The sequence below is a fragment of the Vombatus ursinus genome, unplaced genomic scaffold, assembly GCF_900497805.2.
Source record: "Vombatus ursinus unplaced genomic scaffold, bare-nosed wombat genome assembly UNPS02014770.1, whole genome shotgun sequence".
In the NCBI taxonomy this organism is placed as follows: domain Eukaryota; kingdom Metazoa; phylum Chordata; class Mammalia; order Diprotodontia; family Vombatidae; genus Vombatus; species Vombatus ursinus.
In genome coordinates, this window is record NW_020954548.1 from 32,678,170 (window position 1) to 32,690,356 (window position 12,187).

At 42.7% G+C, this 12,187-nt stretch overlaps 1 protein-coding gene across 2 annotated transcripts in view; it reads right to left on the reverse strand.

Moving 5' to 3' along the window:
• MVP (major vault protein) overlaps positions 1-12,187 on the reverse strand; it is a 37,668-nt gene that overhangs the window by 11,618 nt on the left and 13,863 nt on the right. For both annotated transcript variants that reach the window (XM_027863097.1, XM_027863098.1), the window contains exons 4-8: positions 4,940-5,063; positions 4,123-4,254; positions 3,287-3,381; positions 2,326-2,562; positions 1,949-2,233 (exon numbers count right to left, since the gene is read on the reverse strand). In XM_027863097.1, the coding sequence (XP_027718898.1) occupies positions 1,949-2,233; positions 2,326-2,562; positions 3,287-3,381; positions 4,123-4,254; positions 4,940-5,063 (873 nt within the window). The remainder of the gene's footprint in view (positions 1-1,948; positions 2,234-2,325; positions 2,563-3,286; positions 3,382-4,122; positions 4,255-4,939; positions 5,064-12,187) is intronic.

Below are 12,187 nucleotides of genomic sequence, written 5' to 3' on the forward strand. Positions count from 1 at the left end.
CCACTCAGGGTCTGACTCCACCACTGAATGGAAACTTTGTTCTGCTTGATTTTTCCAAGGGTCAGTTTGCCTCTCCTTAAGTAGCCCATAGTTTAAGCCAATGGCCCCTGACTCTTTGCGGGCTCACAGTGTTGCTTTGGAACTTAGGGTCAACACCTGATCAACTTTAGCCCTGGTACAACTCAGAACTTCCAAACTCAAGCAATAAGAAAGCTTCAGCCTCCCCCGAGGCAGGGACCGGCGCCACGGTGTCCACCATCACACATCACTATGGATTATTTTATGTCACACCTGTTCGTGAGCATGTCTGGAAAAATACAAACTTTAATCTTAGGCCTGGCTGATCTGAGCCAACTTCTAAGGGATTCCAGCTCTTTCTTTAAGCCAAGCTCTAGAGGACTTTTGCCTTAAGCACTAGGATTTCTGAAAACTTTTACTTTCTTTTTAAAAAAATTTTAATAAATTTATTTATTTTTAGTTTTCAATATTCACTTCCATAAGATTTTCTGTTCCAAATTCCCCCCATCTCTCCCCTCCCCCCAAACACCTTTTACTTTCAAAACCTTCCCAGATCAATGAACCACTGATAAAAGGGACTGAGCCCTCCCCTCAGGCATCAAGATCTCCTTTAGTACCATCTTCTTAGTCACTAGGACTAGTTCTCTTTTAGTCTTGTAGGTAATTCCTCTTTTTCCTACCCTCATCAGTCCTACTCAGGCAACCACAGGAGCAGATTTCCCAGAGTTTATTTCCAAGGCAAAAGGGAATATGCAAATTTATAAATGATGCACCAGGACAAAGGTGGGGAGATTTTTAGAAGACACAATTTTCCCTTCTGGGACCTTAGGGAGACAGATATGGTGTTTTAGGTGTGGAGAGGATCATAAGACAAAGACATGGGAAACCTGGGTCAGAGTTTGACTACCAGCCTGGGACTGTGCTGTTTATATTCATATACCTTACCCTGGTTAGTATTAGAAACCAGAAAAAAAAAATTAGGACAAGGTCTGGCAGAATTATTTGGTGAGAAGGCCACTGGTTGGGCCTTTCGATTTGCTTTGCTCTGGGCTCAAGCTTTTCTCTGGCTCTCCCCCTCCTATGTGGAATGCTCTTGCTCCTCATTTCTGCCTCTTGGCTTCCTTCAAGTCCCAGCTAAAATCCCACCTGCAGGAAGCCCTGTATTGCCCAATTCCCGATCCTTTTTACTTGCACTGCCTTCCCTCTGTTGATTGCTTCTTGTTTAACCCTACACAGCTTGTTTGTACACAGCTGTATGCATGTTGTCACCCTCATTTGATTGTGAGATTCCTAAGGGCCAGGACCGTTGCCTCTCTTTAAATCCCTAGAGTTTAGCACAGTGCCTGGTACACAGTAGGTGCTTAATCAATGCTTACTGGATTAGATTGGAGTTTTGTCACTTATTAGCCATCTGACTTACTGACTGACTGAGGGAAGGTAACCTTTCCATTTGGGGCTTCTGTTTCTTCATCTAAAAAATGAGGGCTTTCGTGAAGAAGTGAGGTAAGACGTCAGAAAAGGGAGATAAAGTGTTTCCATAGGAGCCTCCAGGTAGGTGTGGGGTTCTATAGCTCCACGTACAATTCTGCAGCAGGCTGAAGTTTTAATTCAGGCAACTGAGGCAGTTTCAGATCAATCAAGGCAGCACAATGGGGAGAGTGCCAGACTTGGAGTCAGAAAGATCTTCGTTCAAATCCAGCCTCAGACACTTATTAGCTCTGTGACCTGAGTAAGTCATTCAAATCTCTGCCTCAGTTCCCTCATCTGCAAAATGGAGACAATCATAACACCTTCGTCCCAGGTTGTTGTCAGGATCAAATGAGACAGCATAAGTAGAGAGATTCATGAACCTTAAATTCTAGCTATTATTCTTATTTTTCAGTTGCAGATCTGAGTTTAGAAGTGAGTCCTACCTGGGTTCCAGGCTCACCTTGCCAGTTTTGACATCTCTCACATAGATGCCCTCATTCTCATCCAGAGGGATGGCCTGTCGCCGCTCTATGACTTCTACTTTGGCGGGGGGGACGTATTCCAGGGGTCCCCGAATCAGCCAGCGGTCTCCGGCCCGCCTTTTCTCACCACTCTCCCCATCATCTCCTTCCTCCAGGGGCTGGAGCGCCCTCAGGAGCAGCCCTTCTTCCTCTGACAGCACAAACACCTCCTGGATTCCTTCCTCTAAACTCTCTCCAGGATGAAGGAAGAAGGATTTCTCCCCCTGTCAGGACAAGACACAGAGTCAGGGAATGAACAACTCTTCCTGACCTGTTCACACCTCCTGTACATGCCCGACCCTGCTGGCCCCTTCACCTTCACCACGCGTTTGAGTCCCAGCTGGTTTTTGCCATCCAGTCCCACTGGGTCCAGGATCACGCAGTAGTTCCGAGGACCCAGGGTGGTGATGTTCACAATTCCCAGCACCTCCTCATAAACGTCAGGCACGTGGGCTTCTGTGTCTGCCTGGGTGACCAGCCACTCTTCTCCTGTGTGGCGGAACAGGCCTCTCACATCCCGGAAGTTCTGCAGGGCCCGGAGGTGCAGGGCTATCTGTGGAGAAGAGACATGGAAGCTAGAAGGACCTTTGGCCTCTAAAAAAATAAAAAAGATACAAGCTCCCACTCAGTGACCATGACAGTAATAACAACAGAGCTGCCATTTATAATAGCTAAGGTTTGCTAGCGCTTTGCATGTTACCTCATTTGATTCTGACCATCAACTCCTCAACTGGTCCTTTCTTATCCTTCTTGACCCTGATATCATCTCTGACCCTTTACCCCTGACCACTTACTCCCTGATCCAAGGGGCTTAGGAAAGCTATGCTGATATAAAAAAGGTTTTCCATTTATCCTAATTCCAGGGTGACTCCTCAACACCTGCCAGTCAGGTTAGAATGAAGCTAACTTATTCTTTGTGCCATACACCCCTCTGGGAGCCTGGTAAAGCCCGTGGACCCCTTCTTAGAATAGAGTTTTTAAATTCATAAAATAAAACGTATAAGATTACAAAGGAAATTACAAAGACTATTGAAATATAGTTACCAAAATTAAAAAAAAATTTAGAGACCCCAGGATTAAGAACCATTGGTCTAGAGATTCTTGAAAAGAGAGGGTTGAACTCCCATCATTCAGTGAACTAGGAATGATAACTACTCATTACCTTCCTTGACACTCCCTTACCTATCCCCCCAAAATCACACTGCTGGGGGTAGACTCCCCACCCAGTTTCCTTTAGTCTTTGTGGGGTCCCTCCCACTCCCCCAGAGCTTATGTACCTTGTCTGTGAGGACCACAGCGTTGACCATGTCCAGAACTTCCTCAAACACGCCTGGGAGGTAAGCTCCCACTGAGCGTACCAACCATTCTTCTCCTAACCAAGGAGGACAAGAAGTCATGTTAAAGGTTTAGAAACTTGGCAAAGCCCTGAAAAGACCATCTCACTGGGTACTGGTCATGAATGCCCCTCCCCATAACAGACAGATTTGGTGCAAGGACTGAGATGCTACTTGTCTCTAGTCTCAAAAACTTGACAGAAGGTTCCAGCTGAAAATTCTCTGCTCCTTATCAATTATTTCTCTTGCCTCCTGACCTCAGCAAAGTTGATTTTTTTTTTAAGGCTGATCTTGAACCTTAGGAGAATAAATCCCTTTGAAATGGAGATTTCAAGGGCAACTAGGTGGCACAGTGAATAGGGCACCAACCCTGGAGTCAGCAGGACCTGACCTCAAATCCAGCCTTAAACACTTGACACTCACTAGCTGTGCAAGTCACTTAACCCCTTTCCTAGCAAAATTAAAAAAAAAAAAAAAAAAGGAGACTTCAAAACTGTCAGTATATTTCTTCTAGTCTCCTTCAGACACTTTGCCTTTTTTTTTTCTTTTTAAAACTTTAAACAACTGTTTCTCCATTTAGGGCCTCTGTCAAGCTCCTGAGGCTTCTTTGAGAGAAGTGGGCTCTTGAGGTCCATGGTTTTCTCTAACCTTCTTCCTTACCCCCCACCCTTCCTTTATAAACACATCTACCCTTATCTTTGTTCTCCCCACTCCAGATCATTCTTTTCTCCCTGCTTCCTCCCCAATTCACCGGCCTTTGGCCCTGCTCTCCCCCTTACCTGTCACCCTCTGTTTGCCATCCCGATCCTGACATTCCTTTCGGGCCCGGAGTCGAAGAGCCTGGTTGTGTCGGATCACCGTGGCCTGGATCGTCTCCACCACTTCTACCTCCTTCTGGGGAATGTAAGTGCCTGGGAGGTTGGCATGGAAAGTGTGGAAAATGCTTTATTATACTGTCTGGAAAACATCATACTATTTAAATTTAACTTGATGTGACTAGAGACTGTTTGAACCCAGCATGTCACCCTGACCTCAATAATTTTCCAGGATTGCCAGAGGTGGCTACGAGGAATTTTGAGTTCCTCTCAGGCCCTAGATCCTACAGAAAGTAAACCTTTCAGACCCTGGAGGATGGGGAGCCACACCCTTTCCTGCTTGCTCATGATTTCTCTCTCTTTTCTACCAAATGACCTAATAAATTTCTTTCTAAAACTATTTCAGATTTTGGGATTTGTTTCATGACTGACAAAATAAAGAAAGGGAGAGAACAGGGAAGGTCAGGAGAGGCAAGTGATCAGGGATCCTTTCTACCTCACCCTGGGTGAAACCTCCAAAATAGGGTCAAGTCCTATATCAGGGGCGGGGAACCTGTGACCTTGAGGCCATATATGGCCCTCCAGGTCCTCAAATGTGGCCTTTTAACTAAATCCAAACTTCACAGAACAAATCCCCTTAATCAAAGGATTTGTTCTATAAAACTTAGACTCAGTCAAAGCCGCATTTGAGGACTTAGAAAGCCACATGTGGCCTTGGGGCCGCAGGTTCCCCACCCCTGTTTTATATAGTCAATGACTATTAGGGAGACAAATGACTTACCAGGCCCTTCAAACAGCCACTCATCTCCTGCAATTCTTCTGTCCCCATTCTCATCTTCAAAGTCAAGTAAGGCCTTAAGGTGCAGTGCTGTATTGGGCAGGACCACCTGCAGTGGGGTTACGTCCTAGCAGAGAAGAAGAAAAGGCCATGATCCATCTCTCGGGCCGTCAGAATCAGGGCTCTCAAATATCTGGAGTGGAGGACCTGAAATTCAAGGTCGGATCCCAGTTTTGGAACTGGGTAATCAAGTTCTGCCATATACCAAGAGAGCTGAAAAGGGACCCTTAGAAGCAAGCCTTCTTTCCACTACCTTTAAATCTAGTTTTCCTAAAACTATCAGTAGAGAATTTTGTGTATTTTGTGAATTGGAGAGTGGAAAACCCTTTCCTAGGCCTAAGCAGTAAAGGCTCAAATATCACACTATTCTGTGGAGTAGTAGACAGAGAGTTGGACTTGGAATCCTAAGATAGGGGATGGAGTCCTGGCTCTTCCAATTACTAGCTTTGTGTAATCTTGGATATGCTGCTTCATCCCTCTGAACCTCAGTTTCCTCCTCTGTAAAAAGTGGTTAATTAAGTCTCCTGGTCTGGATTAAAAGCTGGTTGGTGAAATTATGGGGATCTTGGGAGGAAATGATTCTGCCATCTTAGCACAGGATAACACATGGGAATACTGCCCTTTAACTGTCATTTCCTTTAATTTTACAAGAACATATTTCTTTCCTTCCCCACTTAATAGTATTTTATTTTTTCCCAATTACATGTAAAGATAGTTTTCAACATTTACTTTTATAAGATTTTGAGTTCCAAGTTTTTTTTCTCCCTCTCTCTTCTTCCTCCCTAAGACAGCAAGCAATCTGATATAGGCTTTACATGTACAATCATATTAAACACATTTCTACATTAGCCACGTTGTGAAGAAGAATCAGAACAAAAAGGAAAAGCCATAAGAGAAAATAGTATGCTTTAATCTGCATTCAGACTCCACTTCTTTCTCTGGATATGGATAGCATTTTCCACCATAATTCTTTTGAAATTGTCTTATATCAGAGCTAAGTCTATCAAAGTTAATCATCACACAATGTTGCTGTTACTGTGTACAATGTTCTCCAGGTTCTTCTCACTTCATTCAGCATAAGTCCAGGTTTTTTTGAAATCTGCCTGCTCATCATTTCTACAAGAACACATTTCATAGGGTTCAGGGAAAGGTTAGATAGGATTCCAAGGCCTGAAATTCTTAAGGAAGAGTAGGTTAACAAAGGATTGAAGGAAAAGGGGAGAAGAAGGCAGGGACTTCTCAAGAATGAATTCTGCTGGTGAACATAAATTATCCTCATGAGTAAGAAAAATATGTTAACAAGAGACCAAATAAATGGTTATAGAGAGACATCACTGATAAACTCTGAATCTGGAAAAGCAAATGAGCAAAGTAACTGAGGCGAAATACAAAAATGTATCCTGACTCTGTAAGAATGCCAAGAAAACTACAGCCTTGAAAGGGCCGGGACTTGCAATAAAAAATAATGACAGCAAAATAGGGTTTTAAAAACTAAGATGAAAGCAATAGGAAGAAGGCAGGCAGGGAACCACTCCTCAAGGTGGATGTGACAATGATAAAGGTTGAAAGAAGGCAAAACTACCCAATTCATTTTGTTTGCTTTTTCTCTACCAAGAACGACCTTCGGACCGGGAAAAGTCAAACAAATATGGCTAACAGGGAATTGAAATAAAAGTCAAGAGATAAAGTGGTAAGACAGATTATAGCTGCTCTCAATTATGGTCAAGCACTTTGCCAGGGTGAACTCTATCCCAGAATCCTGAAAGAACTTGCATATGCAATTAAAAAATTACCAACGGTAGTTAAGCAGAGTCAGGTAGGAGGAAGTATTATTGGAGACATTCAAATGTTCTAATTTAAAAAAAAAAAAAGAATGGAAGAAGGCAGATTCTCAAATTTTAAGCTAGCAAGTTTATTCTTGACAAAATTTTTAAAGGGATGGTTTGTGGATCCTTAGAAAGAAAACCAGTAATTACCATGAGCCAGTATAGGTTCACTAAGAACAAATAATTCTGGATGGTTTCATTTTTTTTTTGACAGATATTAGATTTGGAAAATATCACAGACAAATTTCAGCAGGGCACTAGTAATTCCACTTTGCTCGCAGAGCCTTCTTTGATTTGGGCATAACATGCTGGGTCTGGAGACACTCTGCCAGTGCCTCCCACAGATTCCAAAGTTCTTCGAACAGACCTTGACAGTGTTCTAATTTCGTTTCTTCTGACCTCCACGTGAGCGTTTGCCTTGTGTGAATTCTCTGTAAAATAGTCTTTTAGGCAAATGTGCATTTGGCATTCAAACAACGTGGCCAGCTCATTGGAGTCGCACTGCAGTAGAGTTTAAATGCTTGGCAGTTCAGCTTGAAAGAAGACCTCAGTGTCTGGTACCTTATCTTGCCAGGTGATCTTCAGCATTTTTCTAAGACAATTCAAATGAAAGTGATTCAGTTTCCTGGCATGGCGCTGGTATACTGTCCAGGTTTCACAGGCATACAACAATGAGGTCAGCACAACGGCTCTGTAGCATTTCAGTTTGGTAGGCAGTCTAATACCTCTTCTCTCCCATACTTTCCTTTGAAGCTTCCCAAACACACAGCCAGCTCTGGCAATGCATCCATCAGCCTCATCATCTATATGTACATCTCTTGAAAGTATATTGCCAAGGTAAGTGAACTTTTCACAGCATTTGAAATTTCTCCATTTGCTGTAACCAATGGTTCCACATATGGATGGTGTGATGCTGACTGGTAGAGGACCTCTGTTTTCTTGGTGTTAATTGTTAGGCCAAAATTAGCACAAACAGCAGAGAATCAATCTATACTTTGTTGCATCTTGGTCTCAGAGGCTGCACTGAATGCACCATTATTTGTGAACAAAAAGTTGCATACCATACAAGCTTGTCAACTGGACTAGTTTTGATTGTGAAACCTATACCAGCTTCACTGCTCTCTCAATCACTGAGGCCACTTCAGAAAAATGTGTATCCACCTCTGACTTTGGTAAACTGGCCTTCATTTGCCAGCCCTGTGTCACTCAGGACTTCTATTTGGAGGCAATATCTGCCGAGTTCTCTCACAACAAGAGCTGTTTGTTTTTCAGGTCTACTGGATTTCCTGTTGTCCATAAATGTGTGCACATTCCATGTACCAATGGAGAATGGAATTGTCTTTGAAAAAGTTTTTTGCGCTTTTCTTGTGTTTTGATTGGGTCAAAAATGCCCAATCTACAATAAAAGAAACTTATGATAACCATTTATTAAAGGGACCTACCCTCCCATCCAGCAACCTCAACTTAATGAACAGGATCTCAGATCTTCCTCACCATCTGAGATGCCTCCTTCTTTCAGCGCTTCAGTTTTATAATGCTTGATACCCAGAAGATACAGATAAGGCAAAGTAAAAGACAGAGTCTCATTGGTTGATAGACCTATATCTTGACCTTCCAGGAGAACCTTCAGTTTATGCCTACAATCAATGACCAGCAGAGGATTCCAAAAATGGGCAGAACTGACAGCAATTCACTGGCCCCATGTTGGCAATAGAGGGTTGTAAGCAGCTCTGGCAACTTGAAGACAGGGTCACCCGTTGGTCAAGTGTTCACAAGCCTGTTGGCCATGTGCCCATAGGCCTGTCTACTCAGCAAAGGAATAAAGTGGAGGGACAATCAAAAATTACTGGGGGACTTTCCATATCATTGAGTCATTTCTACCATATTGGGCTTGGTTTCCTACTCAGCATAGAGGTTCTCTAGTTATCTGCCTATGATTAAGGAAGTGAATTTTATAACAAGCAATTGAACTTAAGATCTTATAAAGTTTTAGGGCCTATTATAAGAAAGAATCTATCTATCTCATCTTATCTAATCCTCACATAAAGATACAGAAATATGTATTAATACTATTTGATTATACTGACTAAATGTATATTTATGGATAAGTATAACAGAAATACTCACTATCCCTATGGAATCATGTCAAACTGAATAATAGTGATTGAAAATAAGCTAGAGGTCTAAATAAAATAGGGTCTAAGTTAATCATTTCCCACAATAGCCAACTCCCACATTAAGCAGACCAGAGCTAGGTTAGGGGAAGCAGACAATTTTTAGGGCACCTTTTCTAGCCCCTTCCTCATGCCAGGAGGTTAGCAGCGTGGTCCTTAAAAAAGGCTGCTCAGATACCCAGGGGGCTGCTGAATCCCAATGCTGCTTCAATCCAGTGAGAAGAAGACTCTATGCCCTCGGCCTCCTGTGTGCAGGGTGTGACTATACTCCCAGTGTATCCCCACCTGCTGATTCGTCACTTGCCTATCACCACAGGACTTTGAGGAAGGTAAAAATGGTAAAATGGCATGGGCAATGTCTTTTGACTTGCACATAACTGGATTTAAGGAGGCAAAGTTGTGCAAAGTTGTCAGCCTCACTCTCTCTTTTGAAGTCCAGTAGCAAGGCAAGAGTCAAGATGACTGGTGATGGCCTAAAATTCAGCAGATGACCTTGGCATCTTCAGTGTCTCACCAAGCTCTAAGTGCTCCACAGCACCTGCTGCAGCCACCTTCATGGCCGTTGGAACAAATTGTTCTCATCTGACCATTCCACTCGGGGAAGTCTTCACATGTCTGGCTTAGGGTTAGGGTTAGACTCTCCACTAAATCACCAAGGGATTTAAGCCCCCTCAGTTACCCTCAACCTGGTTTAGCCCATCTGCTGAAACTGTTTACCAGGATGTGGCTGCTACACATGCTACAGCTTTTTGGAGCCACAGGTGAGAACTGAGTGGCAGGTAAACACCAAAAGTGGAAAGCAGCCCTCACACCAGAGGTACTAGTCTTCTCTGAATACCTGTAGACCCCAGGGATACAAATATAAGCAGAAAGAAAGATATTCCTTGCCCTCAAGAAGATTACAGGCTAATGGAAGACAATACATGTAAAGAAACTAAAAAGGAGGGGATTGGGAGGAGGGACAGACAGTAGAGAAAGTCTGGATAGCCAGGAGTGGAGCTCAGTGAGGAATGAAAGCATGGCTGGCCTGGGTGCCTTCCTTAAAATGGAGGTGCCTGGAGGAACTGACCAATCAGAGGGGACCATGGGACAGAATGAACTTCTAGGGTGAGAAGGCCGCTTGGAGCATGCTAGTGAAAGTTCAGAGAGTCAGGAGTGGAACCTGGAGAAGAATGTCTGAGAAGCAGTTGGAGATAGTAACTGCAGCTCAGTAGAGAGACTGGGGCTGGATATATAGACCCGGGAATCCTCTGCATAGAGATGCTAACTGAACCCCATGAGAGCATGATGTCAGTAAGATGGTATACAGTAAAAAGGAGGCCCAGGACAGAGGCATGGGGGACGTTCATGGAGATGACATAGAAAACCAGCAAAGGAGACTGAGAAAGAATGGTTGCACAGATAGGAGAACCAGGAAAAACTTAATGCTGTCTTAGCCTGCCTTAACAGAAGTGAACTGTCTACAACTAGAGAAGTGACAGTCTTCCTGTCATCTGAACTGGTCAGACACATCTGAAATAATAAATTAAGTTCTGGGTAACATATTTTAGGACATTCATAAAGTGGAGCACATTCAGAGAAGGGCAACCAAGATAGTGAAAGGATTAGAGACCATGCCAAATCAGGAACAGCTGGAAGAACTAGGGATGTCGGGGGCAGCTAGGTGGAGCAGTGGATAGAGCACCAGCCCTGGAATTAGGAGGACCTGAGTTCAAATCTGGCCTCAGACTCTTGACACTTACTAGCTGTGTGACTCTGGGCAAGTCACTTAACCCTGATTGCCTAACCAAAAAAAACAAACAAAAAACTAGGGATGTTTAGCCTTAGGAAAAGAGAGCACAGCTGTGAAAGATTTAATTCTGATCAGTACAATGATCAATCACAATCCTACAGGACTTATGAGGAAGCCTGGCATTTCCCTCCTGAAAGGTGATGATCTTATCATCTGGTGCAGAATGAGACATACATTTTTGGATATGGCCAGAATGGGAATGGCTTTTGACTATACATATTCGTTATAAGGATTTTTTTTTTCATTTGAATCCAGAAAGGAAGAGAGAGAGCCTAAGGGACTCCCCCTTCTTTTTTATTTTTAAATATTTTTATTAATTTATTTTGATTTATCAACAATTATTTCCATATGCTTTTGAGTTTAAAATTTTCCTCCCCCTTCCCCAAGACGGCACACAATCTAATATAGGTTATACATATACATTCCTATTAAATATATTTTCACATTAGTGATGTTATAAGTAAAAATTAGAACCAATAGGAGGAACCACCAGAAAGAGGAAACAAAACTCAACAGAAGAGAAAAGAAATGGTAATTCAACTTTCATAAATCTTTCTTTGAATGTGGATAGCATTTTCCATCACGAGGCCTTTGGAGATGTCTTAGATCCCTGTATTGCTGGGAAGGGTTAAGTTTATCAATATTAGTCATCACACAATGTGGCTGTTATTGTGTACAACATTCTCTTGGTTCTGCTCACCTCACTCAGCATCAGACATGTAAGTCTTTCCAGGTTTTTCTGAAGTCTACCTGCTCATCACTTCTTATAGCACAATAGTATTCCATTACATTCATATACCACAATTTGCTCAGCCATTCCCCAATGGATGGGCATCCCCTCAATTTCCAATTCTTTGCCACCACAAAAAGAGCTGCTATGAATATTTTTGTACGTGTGGGTCCTTTTCCCATTTGTATGATCTCTTTGGGATATAGCCCTAGAAGAGCTATTGCTGGGTCAAAGGGTATGCACATTTTTATAGCCCTTTGGGCATAGTTCCAAATTGCTCTCCAAAATGGTTGGATCCTTTCACAACTCCACCAACAATGCATTAGTGTTCCAATTTTCCTACATCTTCTCCAACATTTATCATTTTCCTGTTTTGTCATATTGGCCAGTCTGATAGGTGTGATATGGTACCTCAGAGTTGTTTTGATTTGCATATAAGGATTTTTTTCCAGTGCAGATGATGGGAGGAGAGAAGAGGAGAAGAGAAGAGAGAGAGGGTTATACATGAAAATATATTTTCTGTTCAGAATAAAAAATAAAATCAGAAAAAAAAAGACTCAGAGGAGACATGGCAGCTACTTTTGAGTACTTTTAAGGGCTGACATGTAGAAAGGAAATCGACTTTATTTTATCTAGCCACTGAGGGAAGAACTGGGAACAAAACAGTGA